The 22,244-nt window shown below is 38.2% G+C and overlaps 1 protein-coding gene across 1 annotated transcript in view; it reads right to left on the minus strand.

The window, feature by feature from the left end:
• The window catches only part of RSPO2 (R-spondin 2), a 141,438-nt gene that overhangs the window by 52,417 nt on the left and 66,777 nt on the right, over positions 1–22,244 (minus strand). Inside the window, exons 3-5 of the mRNA XM_045861231.1 lie at positions 19,272–19,460; positions 2,562–2,705; positions 32–220 (exon numbers count right to left, since the gene is read on the minus strand). Coding sequence (XP_045717187.1) covers positions 32–220; positions 2,562–2,705; positions 19,272–19,460 — 522 coding nt within the window. The remainder of the gene's footprint in view (positions 1–31; positions 221–2,561; positions 2,706–19,271; positions 19,461–22,244) is intronic.

Consider the following 22,244-nt stretch of genomic DNA (forward strand, 5'->3'; position numbering starts at 1 on the left):
ACAGCTCATGGTAGTGATTATCCAAACTCACCTCCTGGACAATGCCTCATGGCCATCTTACACCTCCTGGATTCAGCGATGGTCGGACATGGTATTGTGTCTTTTGCTGGCTTTTTAACAATTTGCCGTGTTCTGGTTTCCAGACCCCATTTAAATCCACACGTGCGATTATTTCTGCTACAGGTTCCCCATTCACTCCAATGACCGACTTCACATCCTTCTAAATAAAGATTAAAAATACAAATACAAATAAAAATTGGGTATCCATTTGCTCCACCAGCATCGAATTTATACAGCAGTGTTTCATACTCTCCCCATCTTCATATACCAAAAACTAAGTTGTACAGTGCACAAAGACCTAGATTCACCTTTCAGGAACTTTACTTTTTTGAACCATGGGGTCACTTTAATTTGCAACAATTGCCGCATAAGTAATTGAAAAACTATTCATTTTGATTTGTCTTAGGTCATTTTTTGAAGAGATGCAACTGGACCATTCAAAAGACACTGAAATATATATAACTTCTAAAAGATTCAATAGCTAAAACCTATAGTAGAAGATACTATTTCATACTATGTCAGAACACAAAATTTTATGGGCTAATTCCAAATGCCCCCACTGAAATTTACAAGTGTGTTAGTTTTATTTTGAAAGTAAGTACGTGGGGGGAAAGGCTAGGGTGTTTATTTTGTTTATTCTGATTTTCTCAATTCTTTCAATAGGTGTCTGGAAACCACAGTATGTTTTCTTATTATCTAAATTGGTGCTACACATTATTATACTTTGAAAAGTAAACAAGTATGATCAAATATTTGAAAAATGTATTATTTTTCTAGATTACATATCTAGCTGTTAGCATCTCCTTTTGTAAATTCCCCTATAATAGAAAAGTAGACTACCCTCTAGCCCCCTGGATTGAGGTTGGGGAATAAAAGGAGAAAAATAGGGCAATTAAATCTCCTCATCAAATTCACCATTAAAAAGTCCCTTCACACTACCACATCGAGACTCAGGCCCAGGGTTCTTACACATTATTTCTGCATTCCAGACCTTAGGAGGCATCATGATTACTCTTAGATATTTCAAAGCTAAAGTTTGTAGTCAGGTGAAAAAAAAATGTATTCAGGGGAATGCATAGGACTCAATTTGAATTCGTTTATATTTAAGGGTTTCATAAGAGTTTCCCTTGATTGTTGTAAGGGGCATGGGTCTTGACTCTAAAAAGCAAACTCAACATTCTCAATATGCTCTTCTACTGACTTTCTTATTGTTTAATAGGGTGTTGCCTGTATGAATGTATTCACTCACATTTAAATAGGAGCATAATGCTCTGATGGTGTGGTTCAGTGGATTTAGTTCTGGCCTGTGAACCAGAGGGTCACGGGTTTGATTCCCAATCAGGGGACATGCCTGGTTCACCAGCCAGGTCCCCAGCAGGGAATATGAGAGGCAACCACACACTGCTGTTTCTCTTTCTTTTTCCCTCCCCTCCCGTCTATCTAAAAATAAATTTTAAAAAATCTTTAAATAGTAACATTAGTACACATTTCTTCATAAACCTCTTATTTAAAAGTGTTCTCTGCAAGCTTTCACATGTATAATTATAGACTATTTTAGCAATATATTTCTGCAGGGAAAAAAGTTCTTAATTTTCTTTTAAGTCTCCATATCAAAGAGATGGAAAGGCTCACTCATACTACCCAGCTCTGTTGCACATATCATATCAGATGTATGACATGTCAAATGAAGTTCAGGGGGAGGAGTAGAGGGATGGTAGCAGCGAAGATGCCACTACACCGAATAACAACAGCTTCAGCCATTCATCAAAACGTGGGTCCCGACAGGTCTCCGCCTTTTCATCGGGAGCAGAAAAACCAAAACCATATAAACACAGTGAGCAAGTAGTATAATAACCCAAGTGTTTTCAAACACTCAAAAAATATTAAATTTAAAAAATGTGTATTTCTCCTGATTCTTCACCAATGGTATGTGTATATATATATATATATATATATATATATATATATATATATATATATTAAATTATACATCTTAGCGATCTAAACTTAGTAAAATTGCTTTAATGCACTGTGGAACACACAGTCAATCATCACAATGTATTTTACACAAAAAATTTCTTTCTGGTGATTTTTAAAAATACAGCTAAGAAGAGCCATAATTAATATACATAACAAAAGTGATAAAGTCATTAATTACATGGTACGGCTTCAAATTTTGTTTTTCTTCAAAGTAAAATGTTTTTCTCTAACATATACCAGTAATTTATTAAGATACTTAAAAAATGGATGTATTACACATAAGATAAAAACATTATCAGCATTTAAAAAATCTAGCAAATGTACCGCTAGCAAATTTCAAGACAAGATGTAATATGTGAGACTAGAATTCAGAGTCAGCAGAAAACTGAAATTACGTTCAGTTCTAATTGAAACAAGAGACCAACTTGTTGTTAGGTTGAATATATCCAGCATGCATTTTTCTTTCTCAAGAAACAGGTGTTAAAAGTTGCAGTTTGAAAGTTACACAAAAAGCCACTCACCCACACATTCCATGGTGTCATCTAATGGTGCAAAACCGTCTGGACATTCATCAAAGCAACGGCCTCTATGCAAATAGAAACCTGCTTTGCACTTAGTACAAAAGTCTTTGCTGAAGCAAGAATCACAGTTTTCTATTCTGCATCCTGAAAACAATTTCAAAGAGAAAAAAATTTCAGTCAAGGAAATGTACTTGTTTTGCAAAAAAATTCTCACAAACTTATCGGTCAGCTTAATCGAAATTCTAGTGGTCAGGGAAATAGGAATTCAACCCATTTGTTTCCTAATGGCATCTCACTTTAAATCACTCCTACCTCTTACAACAACTCACCACACCAATAAACTAAGACACAATTCCAACCCTGGGCCCTAGGCAGCATGAGACCCTGCAGAAATTTTTGCAACTCCAACTGGGATTAAAAAGGATTGAAAAGAAGAGGAAAACACCCTCGCTACAAATTACATTGCTGCTGGGATTGAAATCTGTTCTGCTCTTCAAAAGACCTACAATGGAAAACACAAAGGGAATAGTCTAATCAGTATCTTCTGTTTCAGGACAGTAAATTAAAATTTTGTTTATGTTGGTCAGAGCTGGCATTTACTTTCATCAAAAGATTTCTTAACTTGCAGGGGGTAGTTTCGGCCTTTAAAAAAAAACATAACAATATGCCAAAGGCTTTACATGCATTTCCATTTGGTCTTCATAATAATCCTACAAGACGGGCAGTACTATCCATATTTTGCAAATAAGGAACCTGAGCCGCAGAGAGATTAAGGCATCTAGCAAGCAGTGGCTGAATTGGTTCTGAAAGCTCCCAAAACCCACTGCCTCCTCAACCTGCTCTTTTCTATAACTCACTAATAGGAGAGGTTTGTGAAACAGAAATGCTTTCAGGCCTGCTACCTCTGGGTTTGAACCCCAGATCTGCCCTCACCAGCTCCGTGACCCTGGACAACTACATGCCTCTCGGAGTCCCTGTTTCCTTCTGTATAAAAAAGGAGATGTCACTGACTTTACAAGGCTATTGTGAGAACTTGTAATAATACATGTGAATTGACTGGCTCATCATACGTAGTCTGCACCATAGTGAATTAGAAACATTTATTTTTCCACTAAACCACACAACAACATGTTAAAAGAAGCAAAAATTTATCTTGTATCCTGAGTCAGATTCCCCGATAGGCCAGTAACATGAGGGCCAGAGATAACTGACTTATACAGGTCAAAATAAATATAGTCTAAACCGTTCTTTGAAGAGAGGTAAGGAAAGAAGTTTAGAGGATTGGCTAACTGAAATGTCAGGTTTTCAACAGATTTGGCTAACTGAAATGTCAGGTTTTCAACAGATTTGCAGCACATTAGTACCTGCAACATCTTTAATTGATGGTAATTAACAGCATGTAAAGCTCTAGGAAAACTCCATGCCATTACTTGTATTCATTTAACAAGCCTCCAAGTACCAATACTGTATTTGGAGCTTTTATGATTCAGAAAAGCTTTAAAATATATAGTTCCTGCAAGCAAAGCAATACTAGCATAGAAAATAGTGATCAAAATGTGAAATCACTGAATATTAAAAGTTTGAAAATAGAGAAAATAAAGCCAGAAAGCAGAATTAAAGGCTTAAAAACATACGTATTTCATTAAAATAAATTATATTGTAAATGACAGTTTCTAGATGTATTAAAAGAAAAATGGCAACTCCTCACCTTTCAATATTGACTCTGAACAGGTCTTCGTGTAGTAAATGACCACCATGAAGTGGTTAATTCCACTTCTAAACCGTTACCATATTTACAATTGGAAATCCAACTATGTGTGGGTGAAAGTTTAAAGTCAAATTATAGTATTGCTCTTTTGGGGGAAGATGGTGGGCACAGAACACTTTATCACCCCATAAAGGGTTCATTTGTAGTCTTAAATGCTATAACATATATTTTAACAAAAATAGTGGTCTATAGCTGGTCAGTAGCTTCTTAATCATGGTAAAATTACATGACCAGCATGTCCACAAATTGTTGGTTTTCTCTTACTTTTTTTTTCAAAGCAAGCAGACTTTCCTGTTAGCAGAATTATTTCCCAAGAAATAAGGATAAACATTCCAAAGATAAAACAGAACTAAGGGATGAAAAGAAAAAAGGAATTTAAATTTTAAAAAAGAGGACTATACACTTCATAAATTAATCATTATCTAGAAAGTCTGATTTTTCTTTAAAACACGACCTGCACCAATAGCTTTTTGGCCCAAGAGTTATAACAATAAGCATTTGGAATTCATTTTACAAGGTGCTTTGGTGATCTTTATTGTTACCTGTGACTCCCTTTCTGCATTTTGTTCCATGCTCCTAACACCAGTTCTCAGAATGTGGAATTTCTGAAATGCCTATCATTCTTTGTCAAGTCCCTGAGGACTTCTTTAGGCATAAATCCTGCTAGGAGAAAGCTTAATTGTTTGTCCTCAAATTTCAGTGGGTAAGAATCTGATGCATTCAAATTGTAGAATACTGCAGCCATGCAAAGGCGTGAGGTGAATTATAAGCAATGACAGAGAAGTACGAAAACCCACAGTTAAGTGAAAAAGGCAAGTTGCAGGGTATCTAGCGGATGATACAATAAAACCACACATGCATGTGAATGTGTGTACGAAGTAGCTTGGAGGAGTGACCTTGGGAAAGGGGGGGTAGAATTTTGAAATCTTAAAATTATATGTTTCTGAATTATATAAATATTTTAGCATTATAACATAAGCATAATATATAGCATTTAAGTATTAAAATAAAACAAAGAATTTATTGTAATATATTGTAATATAATTTAGCATTATAATGTAAGCATAATATATAGCATTTAAGTATTAAAATAAAACAAAAAAGTTATTGTAATATACATTTGTGACCTACTTGAATGTACAGAAAATGAGACTTCATTAACATTCCAAAATAAATTCTTTTGATTTTAAGGCAAGCATGACTAAAGAAATATTATCCCATCCCAGATTTGTCTAGATTTGGGTCCATGAACCCATACCCCTCATTGAATAATGCTTAGCCTTCACGTTACACAATCATTTGACCATCTGTTGACAGTACCCTTTGTTTGTGTGTATTCAATGGCACTTTTCCTTCACTCAAATCATAAGGAAAAACACTATTTTTCATGCAATACAGCAGTTAGACAAAAGCTTTGATTAGTGCCAAGTCCCAACATCACCAGCAGCTCCTCAGACCTTCCTGCTCTCAAGCCCCGCCCCACGTTGCCACAACGTAAAACCGACACCGCAGCCCGGGCGTTCAGTGGCCTGAACTGACACAACTCAGCTAATCACAGACACCTATGATCTGAAACCGTCTTAAGCTAGCAACTGCATAAACCACCTACCGTGGAAATCGCATTGGCACATACTTCAGCAACTGAAAACCTTTCCTCACCATCTCCAGGTCCCTCCACAAGCCTCTGCCCTCTTCCCCCATTTCTCCCCAAACTATCCCTTCTGCTTTGGGAAAAAACCACTATTTTGCAGGGCCTCAGAGTCCCATATTTCTCCTTCCCCATCCTGGCCCACAGCTGCTCTGCCCAAAACTTCTTAAGCTTATTATCCTTAAATAATTGGGGTCTACATCAACTCTATGAATCTAATGAATACTCATTTTAATATAAAAGTAAAAGTCTCATTATAAATAGCAATTCAAAACAATGCAGAAGGCTTTAAAAAAAATACAGAAATGCCTTCCTTACTTTAATGGCATACCAGGTCTACTTCTCAGAAATAGCCACTGTATTATAGCTTAGGAAAATCTCAATGTCAATTTTATAAATGAGTTTTAAAATACCAATTGGATCACTTAATAGACTGACAACCCTTAGAAAACTTTATACTGTGTAAGAAAACAGGTATATCAAAGTTTACTAAACATAGATCTTTTCTATAAAAATCTGGGCTCTAAGCCCCTGCTCAGAAATATAATACCCTGGTTTAGCCAACTTACATGCTTCTAAATTACATGCCTCCTCAAAAATGCAATCCACGAAATGAGGACTGCCAATATCGGTTTAAGTAAAATTACTGTCCAAGTGAAACTGCCTCCAAATACATTCTGATGGGACTGTCATTTGGCAAGAAGGGCTCACTCTGGCCAAGAGGAAAAAAGAAAATAGGCGGGGTGCCCCGTCCCCTGTCCTCCCACAGTTCCCATGCAGGCTCCATCACAACACCGTCAAATTACACTGCCGTGCAGTTCAACAGTTCATTCCAAACATTCTGCAAACACGTAGCATGGTGCCAGGCCCCGGGCCCATAACATTATACTGAGCGTGCCCTCTCCTGGAGGTGCGAACACCAAAAAGAGGGAGCCACGTGCACAGACAGGGCGTTGCGACGCTGAGTGGGAGTTACACACGGGGTACATCACAGGCAGGGAACACGGGTTCATTCGCGCTCTGCCACTGCAGTTTTCTGGATTTTGTTTTCAGTCTGTAAATTCTTTGTTTCTAACCCAGAGCCGGACACGTGGTGGAGTTGTAATGCTTGCCAAGAGAACTCACATGAGTGCTACTTAAAACTTCAACTCCTTTATATTTAAAAACTCATTTGAATGCTTTACTTGAGATTGCTTACGTGCGCACTGTAAATATCTTTACTATAAAAAGTTGGTCGGTTGGTTGCCATAAATCTTATTGAAGGACCAAACAGTTAAACACCTATTTAGAAATAGAAAACACCTAAATAGAAAACAATTACAATAGAGAACAGAAATATTGAAATGTGGCAGGTAGTATGTGCTATGGAAGGTGGAACTTTAGCTGAGCAGATTGTAGAAAGACAGAGGAAAAGTGTCAAGTTCTGGCCATAAGAACCCCATTCATGGTAAGGCAATGAGGAAAATTCACATGGTGTGTGATGGGTCCCAGGAAGCCAGGGAGAGTGAGTGGAATGAACTGGATGGTAGGTGGAGGGGGTGGTTCCTCAGGCACTTCCTATGTTACTTAGTTTCAAAAAAGAGAGGTAAAATTATGAAGTATTTGCAGCTGGGGTGGTTTTAAGTATTTTAGTAACAATTAAGATTAGTGAAAAGGAACTCAGGCCCAAGATCAGGGCTTGCTCTGACTATAGTAAGATTCTTGAACCAGAGAGACAAGATGGTAGCTGGTTTGTTTCTTTGTGTCGACAGGTAAGTCACTGGGACCCAGGCACCATGATGGAGAACTAAAGGCTGAGATGAAGAAGCACTTCAGGGACGTCAGTCTACTCAAGAACAGGTACCTGGCAGGCAATGAGATGATCAGGCAGCACTGTGAAATATACAGAGTGAGCTGGGGAGTCCACGTTTTTAGGAAATTAAGCTTCCTGGGAGTAGAAAGAGAGTGAAGATGGGAAATCACTGAGAGCCTCAATACTCCAGCAGGGGTGTCCAACCGGCAGCCCGCCAGCCACAGGATGTGGCCCGGGATGGCTATGAATGCGGCCCAACACAAAATCGTAAATTTATTTATGGTAAATAAATAAATTATGGTAATAAATTATGGTAATATAATTTATGGTAATATATGGTAAAACCCTTTTTTTGCTTATCAGTTTTTGTTAGTGTTTTTGTATTTAATGCGTGGCCCAAGATAACTCTTCTTCTTCCAGTGGGGTCCAGAGATGACAAAAGGTTGGACACCCCCACAAGGGGTAAAAGTCAAGGAAAAAGGAGTTACCTGAATCAGTAGAATCGACAAACTGCGTCAAGAAGATGAAAACTGAGAAAAGCCATAAATTACCCCCTCTGCCTCTGGCCCCACAGCCCCTTGAGGGCCTTGGCACACTTGGCAGAGTCAGCCTTGTTTATCTTTCCAGCAAAATCTAGATGACAAGAACCATCTCTTAACTAAATACCTCAGCGTGGCCAATCGAGTTGTCCAAACAAAAAAATCTAAACCTTGAATTGAAAGCAGAGAGAAATGAACCTCTGTTAAACCCAACTATGAAAAAATGCAATTCTATATATTACAATCATTTATTGGAGGAAGGGAAGAAATCAATGAGGCAGAGAAGACCTCAGATATACACTGAGGAATCCACTTCTGTGATTGGCAGGGCCGTGAGCTTCAGGTGCATTAGCACACCCTGATAATCTCACTGCTGATTGTTCCTCAGCTGCCCTTCACTGTCAAACTACCAGCATCTCCATTTAGAATAAGGAGATGCCAACACCCATGAAGGGGATTGAATCTTCAGGCTGCAATTGCAAGACTCCAAGAGCACCAAGACTGCCCCTGGAAAACTCTATAGGTTTCTCTACTTGGTGAATGCTAAAATTTGAGCAGAAATGAAGTCGACAGGTTGCTCCAAAAGACACTTAAAGTTAGACCTTTAGCAAATGTTTCACATGGGAGTACTAGACTGTGCAACTTAATATGAGGTTTTGTAAAATTGTTTAAATATTTTTAGATTTCTCTAACAACTATGAATAATGCTGTTTAACATTCCTTTTCAAAGCTTGTGGTGGTTTATAAATATCCCAAAATAAAATTTTTAAGCTTTATGGTAACAAAATCATGTATTTCTACTATGTACTATTGCAGTAATGCCACCAGAATAGGGACTGATGAAAACTATTCCCTGAAATCTAAAATCACATTCTGTGTTGTGTGCTCTAGTGACACACAGCTCATCGGTAGCACTGTCATATGTCAACCTAAAGAACATGAAGGACAGAGTCAGAGGCTGCAGGGCTTGGAGTTTCATGCTTACACCTAAACTCCTTGAGGGATGAGGCAGAAGACCAGCATGACTAAGTTAACAGAAGGTCGAGGGTAGGAGTGTGTGTAAAACCATTGGAACGGGTTTCAATCAAGCTTGCCTTATTTGTTAAGCAAGTTAGCACAGGATGAAATCCAACTATGTCAAGTGCAGAATATTACACTCAGAATGAGAGCCAAAGGCAGGAAATAAGAGCTATGTTGAGAAAAGAGTGGCCTCTTAAATAGTACAATGGTTAGCAGATAGAAGGCTAGAATCTTTGTTCACTTTGCCTCAGTTTCCTCATCTATATTTAAAAAAAAAGGAACATCAGCCTCTGCCTCCTAGAGTTGTTGGGCAGATTCAGAGGCTTAATAAAGGCAAAGATGTTAGCACAGTATCTGCTGCAAAATTAATAATAAAAGGATGTGAGCTATTATGAGTGTGAAAATTTACCGATAGGACAGTCTAAGATGGCTTAATAAAGGCAAAGATGTTAGCATAGTATCTGCTACAAAATTAATGATAAAAGGATGTGAGCCATGATTGTGAAAATTTACCAATAGGACAGTCTAAGATGGCAGCTGGAAGGAAGCTCTAATTATATAAATATATGTTCAACTCAAAAGAAGGCATTATCTGTAGTAAATGATCTCTACCCTCGTTTAGGTCATGCAGCGAAACAAACTGAAGACAATGAATACTGTCATTTATTGAGTACCCACGAAGAAAGTCATCTACTTCAAACATTAGAAATCAGGATTTAGGAAAAACGACATCTAAATGCACTTTTGAGCTTGGGGGTAGGGGCGGGAGTGGGGGTGGTGTGATGACATCTTCTCTGCGCCATATTCCCTGCACCATCAGTCAGGAGGGGAAAATACTTGACATACCTATATCAGGTGAATGTTCAGAGTATCAGATTAAAGATGAGAACAAAAGAATAGGTAGAAGGTACCACATAAAATTTGTATCACTGCCGAGGGCCAAGTAAGCTTACCCTTCAACAGATATGGTTTGAAACGTGCAGTGCCCCTTTCTGAGCACAAGGAAGCTGTTCAGTTTGTGAAGTTCACTAAAGATGGTCTATCACGGCCATCAGGAAAGTGACCACAAGGATTGTAAAATCCTGGCCTTGGCAATACTTTTAATCTCCAAACTGCAATTAGGTAAGATGAATGGACTGCATCCAGAAATTTATACATTGTTTTTCATATAGTTATAAAGTTCTATCTTCTATGCCAAAAGTGCCCTTATTTTAATATGCTGTCATATATATGCTGTCAAAAATAATTTTTCCTCCTGACTCATTTTAACTTAGTGTTACAGCAGTTTATTAAAATAAAAACCCCAAACTCAAATTTATGAAATATGTTGCTGGTAGCTTCTCCATAATATTTGAACGTTTAAAAATTATAGCTTGCCCACCCACACACACAAAAATCTGAAGAAATATTGAATCTTGTATAAAATCATGTGGTCAAATAATGAGGAACTATAAAAGAACACTGGCTTCTTTTCTCTTATATTCAAGTGATGCATAGTTGAAATCATTCTCAAAACAACCAAAATTAAAACTTGGACACATTTGCCAGGAATACAAAGGTAGGTGTTTTAAAGGGATTTTTTTTCCATTTAAAGGGGGTGAAAGAGGAGGGCAATTACCTCAAAACAAAGTAGGAAAGGAATGTGATTGCAATGAAGGCATTTTTAAAAATTATAAACCAAATTAATATCTCTGACAAGATTTTTAATTCCTGCCAGTAGCAGCTCCCTCATCTTGGTTACTCCTTGTGCTTTTCCTTTTTTGGTGGCGTGGTACCCTTTCATACTAGGTGGAACCAGCGCAGTTTTATAAACGTCGGACCTGAGTCTCCGTGGCATTTTTTCAAATGTTGAAAAAGGCAGATCTCTCCACCCAACTAAATGGAAAAGTGTACGTAAGCTAACATATGTCTTGCCCTTCACTCAGCCTCCATCCAAGGAAAACAAGAAGAATCTCTTAATCCCTTCGCACTCCAAATAGGCTAAGGCAGGAATCAGCAAACTTTTCCCATAAAAGACCAACTAGTAAATAGTTTAGGCTTTGGGGGCCATACAATCTCTGTCTAAACCACTCAGCTCTGTTGTGGAGAACAAAAGCATCTATGCACAATGTGTAGATGATGATAAAACTGTATCCAATAAAACTTTATTAATGAACAATGAAATTTGAAGTTAATATCATTTTTATGTGTTGCATAATACTGTTCTACTTTTGATATTTTCCCAACCGCTTAACAACTTAAAATCTTATTCTTAGCTCCAGGGCCCCATGTAGAAGGTGGCAGGCCAGGTGATGCCCATTGGTCCAGGTTTGCTGACCCCCAGACCACAGACTGAGATCCATGAGGCACATTGAAAGGAAAAGGGAAAAGGGAAAGGGTTTCCATTTCTAAAACATGAAATGGTAGCATTTAAAGTTAGGGAGGCTTAGTCATATTTTCTATATACTACGCAGCTATGTGTATAAAACACATGTCCAATGAACCTGAGAATGCTGGGATTTACTTATCTCTACATGGGAATTCCTTATCAGTTGTCAATAGGTCAACATTTCATCCTACCTTAATAAACTTTTATTTCTTGAATATGTATGGTATTAAGTTGTCAATAAAGGGGGTAGTTGGACAGAAAGAAGGGAGTAGTTTTAAAACACAATGTGTTTGGCCAATAAAAATAATAATAACAATAAAACTAAACTAAACAATATGTTGGCCTGAAACCTGCCTAACATTGATGCCTAGTCCTCCCCCCAGCTCTGTGGGAAAGGTAACTCTGTCAGGTGTGCCCACCTAGTGGCTGCACCATGTTGGCAGCCCACCCTCAGGCTTGTCTGTGGACTTCTCAGAGCATCTGCCACCTGCTCTGTAAGTGGACACAATACTGTAGGGTTGCCAGAAGCCAAGGAAAGGGTGTATTTAAAATGAAGGCACTTTAAAAACTAAAGTGCAAATTAGGTGTCTTCTATGCACAAAGGAAAACAGAGTACAAGGTAGCATTTGCCTTTAAAACAGAATGATGCCGTCCAACTTGGGTCTACACTGAAATAATAGGCTCATTCGAGAGAACCACCAAACCCACAAGAAAATTCAATGTAAGCTTGAGAAATAAGACTTCCTCTACTAACCATCAGGACAGACTAATTTCCCCACTTCGGTTTTCTATTTTATGTTCTCTATTCAGTGATCTTGTTTCCTTAATCACCCTCTCTCTCCTCCTCAGCTGTCTCTTTCCCACTCACACCTCCTTCCATGTGACACACACGCATGCACGCACACACACACCCATTCCCTAAACCACAAGCCATATAGCTATCATCAACTCCTTTTCAACAAGCTTAGCGGTAAAGGCTGCTTCCCTAAGACCACATGTACTCCCTAAAACCACTGCCATCAGGATAAAGCCCCAATAATGACAATAAAACAACCCTCATTAAGGTTAATGCCTATTGTTTATGTCCCTCTGACACTGACCCTTGCAACTGCTCAAGCCCTCCTGCTTCTGCTTCTGGGGCAGCATTCTCTAAATTTCTTCCTACTTTCCTGGTAACAGTCATAGTCTCCTCCACAGGCTTTTCTCTGCTTGCTGTTAAATGTCAACGTATTTCAGGCTTTAATCCTCAGAAGTCTTTTTCCCCTGTTCAGTTGATCCTGCCAATGATTCAGTTCAGACCTCCCTGGAAGGCTCTAGACCAGTACATCTAACTACTCACTGGGCAACCTGCCTAGGATGTCTCATACCACTTCAAGCTCAACATGTCCCAAATCAGCCATCCTCCACATCATGACCTTTCTCACCAGCAAATATGGTCCTCCTCCTATACTCTGTACCTTGATAAATTACACTCTCCAGCTCCCTACACCAGTATCATAAGAGTAATCAATTTCACCTTCCTCCAACATCCTCCAATTGATTATCAAGTCCTTTTGATTCATCCTCAATATTTCTCTCCATTTCTCCATCTCTACTACATCTATCTTCGTTCATTTATTCATACAACAAACACTACTGACCACCCAGTATATGTCAAACAATATTTTGCATATCACGAGTCTAAACAAACAGTATCAAAATCCCTTCCCTTTTGGAGCTTGCATTCTAGTGGGAGAGGTGAATATAATAAGGTAAGTAAAATATACAGTGTATTTGTTATTTGTAAGTACTAGGGAAATAGGGGAGGGAAGGAGTGAAGGAAGAGGGAGGGGAGGAAAGAGGAAGGACTAAAGAAGAGAAGGAAGAAAGGAAATATTGGGATAGAAAAGAATAAATTTTAAACAGATTGGCCAGGTCAGGTCTAAAGAAATGGCTGTTCTCATTTTTTTCTTAGCTAGCTTATTGATCTGGCTGCCTTCTTGTTGACTCTAATTCATCTTTCATGCTACCAAAAGAAAATTATTTTACAAAACCATAACCTTATCATCCTCCTACTTAAAATCCTTCATTGTCTACATGTGGCCTTCAGGTAGATGTTTATACCGCCCAAATGTGGCACATGAGGCCTGTCATTATCTCGTCCCCACCAACCTAATTAGCATAGTTTCTGGTTATACAATGGAGCTGTACTCAACCACCTATAGTTTACTTCAAAATGGATGACTTGTGTGTGTATGTGTCTCTGACTTCACATGTTTTTCCCTTTTTCTACCTGCAATGCTAAATCACAATAACTTTGAAAATGCCCACATCTTCCTGTCACCTCCATTGCTGAAATCCACCTCAAACTTTAGAAAGTATATTTTACTCAGTCAGGTAACTTCATACATAAAATGGAAATACCATGACCAACTTTGCACACTTTTGGGGGGAAAAAACGGGAAAAAGTACGTCTAATGGAGTAGGCACAGAATGAAAGCTAAATAATGAGTGACCTTTACCACATAATACACTGAATTGTCTGTGTTTTCCCTGAGACCAGGCTTTCTCAACATCAACACTGCTGACATTTTGGGTCCGAAAATACTTTACTGAATTTATAGGACAGGAGCTGTGCTGTGCATTGTAGCATGTTTAGCAGGATCCATGGCTTCTGGATAAATACCTGTAGCACCCCTCTGGCTATAATAACCAAAAATGTCTCCAAACATTTTTAAATGTCCCCTAAGGAGCAAAATCGCACCTAGTAGAGAATCACAGGACTGTACCATAAGTAACTCCAGGGCATTAACTAGTTATTCCTTATTATTATACTTCTAGGTATCTAGTACCAAAGCTAGCACATAGTAGGTGTTCAATAAATACAGTAAGAACCATAATTTTGCCTCTAGAACTACAGGTTAATTTTTCCTATTTTTTGAAATGCATATAAATATATATATTATTTTTATCACTCCTTTCATTCAACATAATGTTGTAAGATTCATTTATATTGTTGCATGTTACAGTATTTCACTCATTTCTACTTCTACATTTTTTTAACATACTATACTTTTTTAGATACTCTATTGGACATTTGGGTTGTTTCCAAGTTAGAGCTAAGATGACTAGTGTCATCATGAAAAATCTTTGACATGCATTTTGGACCAAGACAGGGTGGTAGTTTTGTTAGAAGAGGAGAGAGGGGAGCAGTCGGGAAGAGATACAATGAGGGTTCTTGGGGTGCTGCTCACAGTCCCTCTTTACCTGAGTGGTGGTTACAAATGTGTGGTCATTTTTTTATAATTCATTAAACTCTCCACTTAGGATCTATGAACATAAAATTCTGTGATACTTCATTTAAAGATTTTTTTATATTACTAATAACAAGACAAGAAGGGAAAAGGCCAGAGACTCTTGTAAATACCCTATAATGACATTATTCACATGAAAAATAAATGTTTATATTCATTTGTATCAAATAAAAGCACATTAAAACAAAAAAAATGCTTTTTATATATTTTTTGTCAATAGTGCCCAATGTTGGTGAGATGTAAGGTAAAACATCTGCTACTAGTGAAGTGAATAAGTACAACTTTTCTAGAAGTCCTTTTGGCAATATATATCAAAAGTCTTGAAAATATGTATTATGGCTACATGGCAATTATATCACAATAAAACTGGAAAAATGTATTATGTTTAAAAGTTTATCTTATGACTGACTGAGTTCAGAGGGGAGAGAACAGGGAATTTCAGGGGAATTTCAGGGGAAAAGGGGAAGAGTTTACAGGAACAAGTATAAGGACACATGGATAAAAACTAGGGGCAGGTGGAAATGGGAGAGAGGAGGAGAGGGTTGGGTGGGTGGGTTGGGATGGGAGTAAAAGATAGAAAATTGTACTGCAACAACAATTTAAATAAAATTTTTAAAAACATTTAAAAAAATAAAAAAGTTTATCTTATGAAAATAAATTGTGTAAAATTACATATGTTTGTGAAAGGGAGAATATATATATATATTTATATATATCCTTATCCCTATATATGGATATTCTTTTTACAAAAAAAAGATTTAATTTATTTATATTTAGAGAGAAGGGAAAGAAGGGAGAAAGGGAGAGAAATATCAATGTGTGAGAGAAACATCAATTGGTTGCCTCTCACACCCCCCAACTGGGGACCTGGTCTGCAATGAGGCATGTGCCCTGACTAGGAATTGAACTGGTGACCTTTTGGTTTGCAGGACGATGTCCAAGCCACTAGCCACACCAGTCAGGACTATAAGGATATCTTTAATATAACTGCTTATAATGGTGAAAAGCTAAAAGCAAACTTTCAGTAGGTAATTAGCTAAACACATTATGGAATGTCCATTCAGGAAAATTTATGCAGCATATTTAAAGACATGAAAAAATGTTCCTAATTTTTGTTAAAACAAGTTAAAAAAAAAAACAGAAAAATGATACATCTGTAAGAGGAGAAACACATAAATATGCCCAGAAACAAAATGTTGAGCATAGAACCTAAAATGTTAACTTTTGTTATATTTGAGCAGTGGTTTTTTGTTGTTTATTTTTGCTTTTGCTTTTTTTAAAAAGTCTATCACTCTCTAAACTTTCTACAAGAAATATGTATAATAATTTTCAAAGTTTTTTCACATAAATGAATTTATCAATGAATAAGAAATAAATATATTAGAGAAACATCATGCAATGGCTGCTCTTAGCATCCATGGGTGTGTGTTTATATGTATTTTCACAGTATGTCTTAAATTATCCCTAATTTGGTTTTTACAAGCATGCTTGAATTCATAAGCTCCATACAGTTTGGACCAAGAAGGGAACCTCAGCCAACATTTCACAGAGCAAGTCTCCCTTTAGGAGAAAGACACTGCTCTACAACTGGGATCTTACGCCAGTGATTATGAAACAGAAGAGCAAGTTTCACTTGTAGGACTTTTTATAAAGCTACTGTTGCTTGAAGTATACTTTTCTTCTCTAGTGTTGAGAAATAATCTCTTAAGAAAACAAAAAGTGGATATGATGTCAGATTCTCAGTCTGTGACAGCTTTTCCAATTTAAATCTGTCTCATCCTCTGAATAGAATACAGATAACAGTGCAATAAATGCAAAGTATGAAAAAACAATGAGTCATTAGCATGAAAGAACCACAGTCATCCAAAGTCATCTACTGAGAATTAAATAACTTCCCACTTTCACCCGACGTCACGGGGGTCCTGTTATTCAGCACTTCCCGCTTGTACCAGATAAGTAATGACGTCCTCCAGGTCAATAATGCAGCACTGACTGTGTTCTCTTACAGTGAGCATAACCATAGCAAACCCATTCTCACACACAGATCATCTTTTCAAGGCTGATTTACAGTCACTGTTCCCTGTCCATTTCTGAGAAAAGGGGTCACCTTAGCCAAAAAGTGCCTGTTAACCCCTTCCTGGGAGCATCTCTCTAAGGAAGACCCTATGGCACACTATGAGGTATTGTTGAGTGACCATCCGCACCAATTTGCTTGGACAGTTCTGGTTTACACCCTGTGTCCCTGCATAATTCTTAACAGTAGCCCCTCCCACTCCCCAGTGTCCCAGGTCAAGTGACACAGTACATGGTCACCCTATCATCCACACACAGCACATATAATGCTAGGCCTAGAGCCTGAGATAAATCCCTAAAGCCATCTACATTCCTACCTCATTCCTACCTCAGCTTTCCTGTGCACTGATAGTGTGGAATGAAACCACACAGAATATTCATGGACTCAAATGACGCCAAAAGTGGTCTAAAACAATCTGAGTAGTAATCCATCTTTAAGGAACCATGCTCCTTTGAAGTTCAAAAATTTTTAGGTAGCCAAAATCATATACTATAAGGATAAGGTAATTATTTGCAAAAATTAGCCAGTCTATTGATAAACTATTAGAAGCTGTACCCCTCTGGTTATTGATCTAAAAAATTCCATGAAATGGAAGTAGATCCAAATTTCCTCTAAGCCTATGTATTTCTATCTGTGCTGATGGGAAAACCCTTCCCCCAGTCTTTTTAGCTAGAAAGTGCAGGTTCAAATTTGATTCTCTCTTCACTGTCAAATTAGTTACTAAGTCCCACTGACTATTTTAAAGTCTCTGGAATTCATTACCCACAAATCTTTCTTCAGAACACCATATCTATCTAATTCTCAATGGTTACAGTAGCCTTAGTCTACTTTCTATTCTTCTCCAATTCATTTTCCCACTTCTGCCAGAATTATCTTATGTAAAGCAATTGCTTTAGTCCACTGCCTGCTCAAAACCCACATTTCTCCACATGGTGCTCAAGACCTTTACCAATTGCACTGAAGTCTCCCTTTCCATCTCCAATTCCAAACACACTTTCCATCATGCATTCTACTCAATGGTTCTCATCCAGACATGGTGCCACTCTCCTAGGAGGTGTCTGGAAGTGTTTGCTGACATTTCTGCTTGTCACAGTGATTTGATGGTACAAAAGACACTTAATGAGCATGGACTAAGGGCAATGAAGGTCCAGCAATGAAGGACAATATGCCTTGCCATAATGCCAATAGCACCCCAGATGAGACTAGTTCCCTAAACACACTATTTTCATATATGTGTGGTGCCTTTTTTTCTAAAATCAACTTAACCTCTCTCCACTGGTTCTGCATCCTTTCAAAATAATATTGTAGTTGGAACATACATTTCAAACTCTTCTCATCCAAACACCTCAACTGACTTAATAGTCATATACAGTGTGTTCATGAGATAATTAAATCATTCCTACAACACACTAGTTGCCTGATTAGCACTTAGTGTATTAAATTATGATCAAACTTCTCACCCACCTGTCATTTCACTCCATGCCCCGCTCCCCTTATCTCCTGTGTTCCCTAAAATTTGAAGTCCTTAAAGAAGTGGATGTTCCTTTGGTATCTCATTGATTTTTTAAACTCAGATTTCTACTGTTTACATAGTATTCTATGAATGGTTTTTGGATTAAAAGATAAAATATTGTGCCTGCATTCCTATGTGTGTACATAAGAATGCCATTCCTTAATTAGCTTTTTTTGGTAGTTGTTAAACTTAGAACTCAGAATACTTTGAAGTAAACTAAATAGTTCGGTTACATCTTCTATCAGTAATCATGCTTTACAGAATTCTAAAATGAATGTATTAAATTACATGTCAGACGAAATAAGGAATTACAAACTAGGTAAAAAAGGGAAAATAAGCTATGGATACTGTGGTAAAGTGGCAAGAATGTTTCTAGTAAAAAACTACTTAAACTACTTTCTTTTGTTAAGTTCTAAGCATGACTTACAAAGATATGCCTAATAAGCTTGCATGTTGAGATGTTTGTTACCCCCAAAAATTTAGATCTTAAAAAAAGTGTTCATGTGCAATATTCTTCTATACAGAAGATAAATTTAAAGTGTTCTTATCCCACTCCACTCAATTTTTTAAAGTTTAAGCCTAGACTATTTCTGTAGCATATTAAAGATATACCCTTTTGTACTCAAGAGTTTCAACTTGGTTCCCCCCAAGTGGCATAAATGGTAAAATGAGGCAGACAAAAGTCAACTGCTCACGTGCACATCTGTTCATATCTGGAGCTCGGTGTCCATAGTAACCCGACGGGCAGGAATGCAGGCACTCCCCGTACTGGCGCATGCCTTCTCTTCGAAGGAAGAAGAACAACTTCTGTTGACATCGGCTGCACCCATTGTCCTTTGAACAAGACAAGCAACCCTTGCAAATGGGATTTGATACATAACTAGCTGTAAAAGAAAAAAAAACAAAAAGCATGTTTAAATATGAATATGATCAAACTTCTGGGCAATGTGACATGTTGTGAAGACAAGTATCTCTTACTCTCTTACTTTAATGAAGTAGAAAATCTAAACAAAATATTCTCTGAAACCCCCCAGAGAAATGATTAATACACAGCCAAATTCAGAAAGAAAGGGGAAATTCAGAGCCAGAGCTGAGGCTGGAAGCACCAACTGAATGGCTCATGGAGATGTTAAGCCAGACAGAAGTAGACCTCATGGCAGGGTCCTACACCAGACCAAGAAAGATGCACATGAAGAGCTGACACTTGATGGGCTTTCCATTAAAATGGCAGCATAGGTAAACATAGCTCACCTCCTTGTACAACCACATCAAAATTACAACTGAACTTTAGAACAACCATCATTCAGAATCATAAGAAATTGAGCTTAATGGAAGTCCTACAACTAGAGAATTAAAGAAGAAACCACATCGAGACTGGCAAAAGGGGCAGAGTCACAGAATAGCCTGGTCCCACATCAACATATGATGCATAAAAATCAGGAGGGATATCTCAGGATTGAGGAGTCCCAGACTCACACCAGGCTCCACGGACCAGTGTTCCAATGCCAGAAAGATAAGTCTCTATAATTTCTGGCTGTAAAAATGAGCAGGGATTGAAAATGCAGAAGACAGAACCTGCTGGACTCCTTGGCAGATTCTCTTAAGGGGCCAGGGACAAACTTATTCAGGCTCACTCCCTCTGAGCTTCAGTTCTGGGGCAGCAGCTCGAAAGGCACCAGAGGCATATGGGCAGGAACTGAATTGTTCAGCATCAGGGTAAGAGTTGGGGGGCAGCTTTCTCCCAGACAGAAGTGCTGGCAAGGGCCATCATTCCTTCTCTGAGCCCTCCCCACAGACAGCCACAGAGCCAGCAGGTGAGGGCCATACCTGAGACTCCATAATCCTGGCTCACACTGTTTCCCCACTCTGGTAATTCTCTGAAGCCCTGTCCCACCCAATATTTATGCCAACCCAAGCTGATTCCAATGGATTTTCCAAAAAAATGACTTGTCTTGGCCCATGCTTCAGATTTTCCTAAATTCTCTCAAACAAGCAGCATCTGGCTTCAGCAAGCCCTGTGCCTCTCACTAAGCTGCCCCCACCCTGCATCAGCCAGCCATATTCAGAGTTTAGCCTTTCCTGGGCACCTCAAGCCCACCATAAGTAGCAGCCATCTGCATATTGCTTTGTAGCTTATGCTGTGTGACTCTGAACAAAACATAGGTGCTGGCTGACCTTGAACATGCCAAAAACAATCAACGCTCAACTACAAGAGAAAGGTGTACTCAGCCTACACAGTGGGTGCAGGTTGAGTACCCAGATTAGGTAATAGGGGAGGCTGTGCTACTCAACCCTACAGAACACCTACTACATTAGGCCACTCTATCGAACCTGGGAAACACAGCAGTCCTACCTAATACATAGAAACAAACACAGGGAGACCACCAAAATGAAGAGACAAAGAAACATGGCCCAAATGAAAGAACAGAACAAAACTCCAGAAAAAGAACTAAACAAAATGGAGACAAGCAAACCACCAGATGCAGAGTTCAAAACACTGCATCTTGTAGGTTGTAGGGATGCTCAAGGAACTTAGTGAGGACCTCAACAGCATAAAAAAGATCTAGTCAGAAATAAAGGATACATTAATTGAAATAAAGAACAATTTACAGGGAATCAACAGTACAGTTATCCCTCGCTATATCACGGTTCACTTATTGAAACCCGCGATACAGTGAAGCCGCAATAACTGAACAGCAATATAGTGAGGGATGACTATACATTCCACTGGTGAGTACCCATATAGAATTTTATATGTTGTTAAAATTACGTAGGTTTAAGACTGTAGAAAGTGTTTAAGAGCATATGAAGTGTTTATAAGAGTGTGGGACAGGTTAATAAGAGAGTGGGGAAGGTTTATAGGAGTGTGGGAAGGGCTTATAAAGCCTTAAAATATATATAAATAATAAAATAAATACAACGCCGCTACTTTATGGATTTTCACCTATTGCAGGGGTCTCTGGAACATAACTCCTGCGACAGGTGGATAGGTGAGGGATCACTGTACAGCGGATCATGCCAAGATTCAAATCAGAGATTTGGGACATAAGGAAGTAAAACACAACCAATTAGAACAGAAAAAAATTAAGATAGTGTAAGTAGCCTGTGGGACAACTTCAAGTGTACCAACATTTGCATTATGGGGGTGCTGGAAAGAGATGAGAAAGAGCAAGAAGTTGGAAACTTATTTGAAATAATAACAGAAAATTTCACCAACTTTGTGAAGGAAATAGACACACAAATCTAGGAAGCACAGAGAGTCCCAAACTAGGTGAAGCCAAAGAGGCCCACACTAAGACACATCATAATTAAAATGCCAAACATTAAATACAAAGGGAGAATCATAAAAGCAGCAAGGAAGAGAAAAGCAGTTAGTTACCTACAAGGGAGCTCCTATAAGACTGTCAGCTGATTTTTCAAAAGAAACTTTGCAGGCCTGGAGGGATTGGCAAGGAATACTCAAAGTAATGAAAAGCAAGGACCTTTGATTCTAAATGATAGGTTTACTCTACCCAGCAAACCTATCGTTTAGAATCAAAGGAAAGATAAAGAGGTTCCCAGAGAAGAAAAAGGTAAAGGAGCTCATCACCACCAAACCAATATTATATGAAATGCCAAAGGGTCTTCTTGAAGAAGAACAACAACAACAACAAAAATATGAACAATAA

The sequence above is a fragment of the Phyllostomus hastatus genome, unplaced genomic scaffold, assembly GCF_019186645.2.
Source record: "Phyllostomus hastatus isolate PE091 unplaced genomic scaffold, TTU_PhHast_1.1 phas_scaffold_21, whole genome shotgun sequence".
NCBI classification, from domain to species: domain Eukaryota; kingdom Metazoa; phylum Chordata; class Mammalia; order Chiroptera; family Phyllostomidae; genus Phyllostomus; species Phyllostomus hastatus.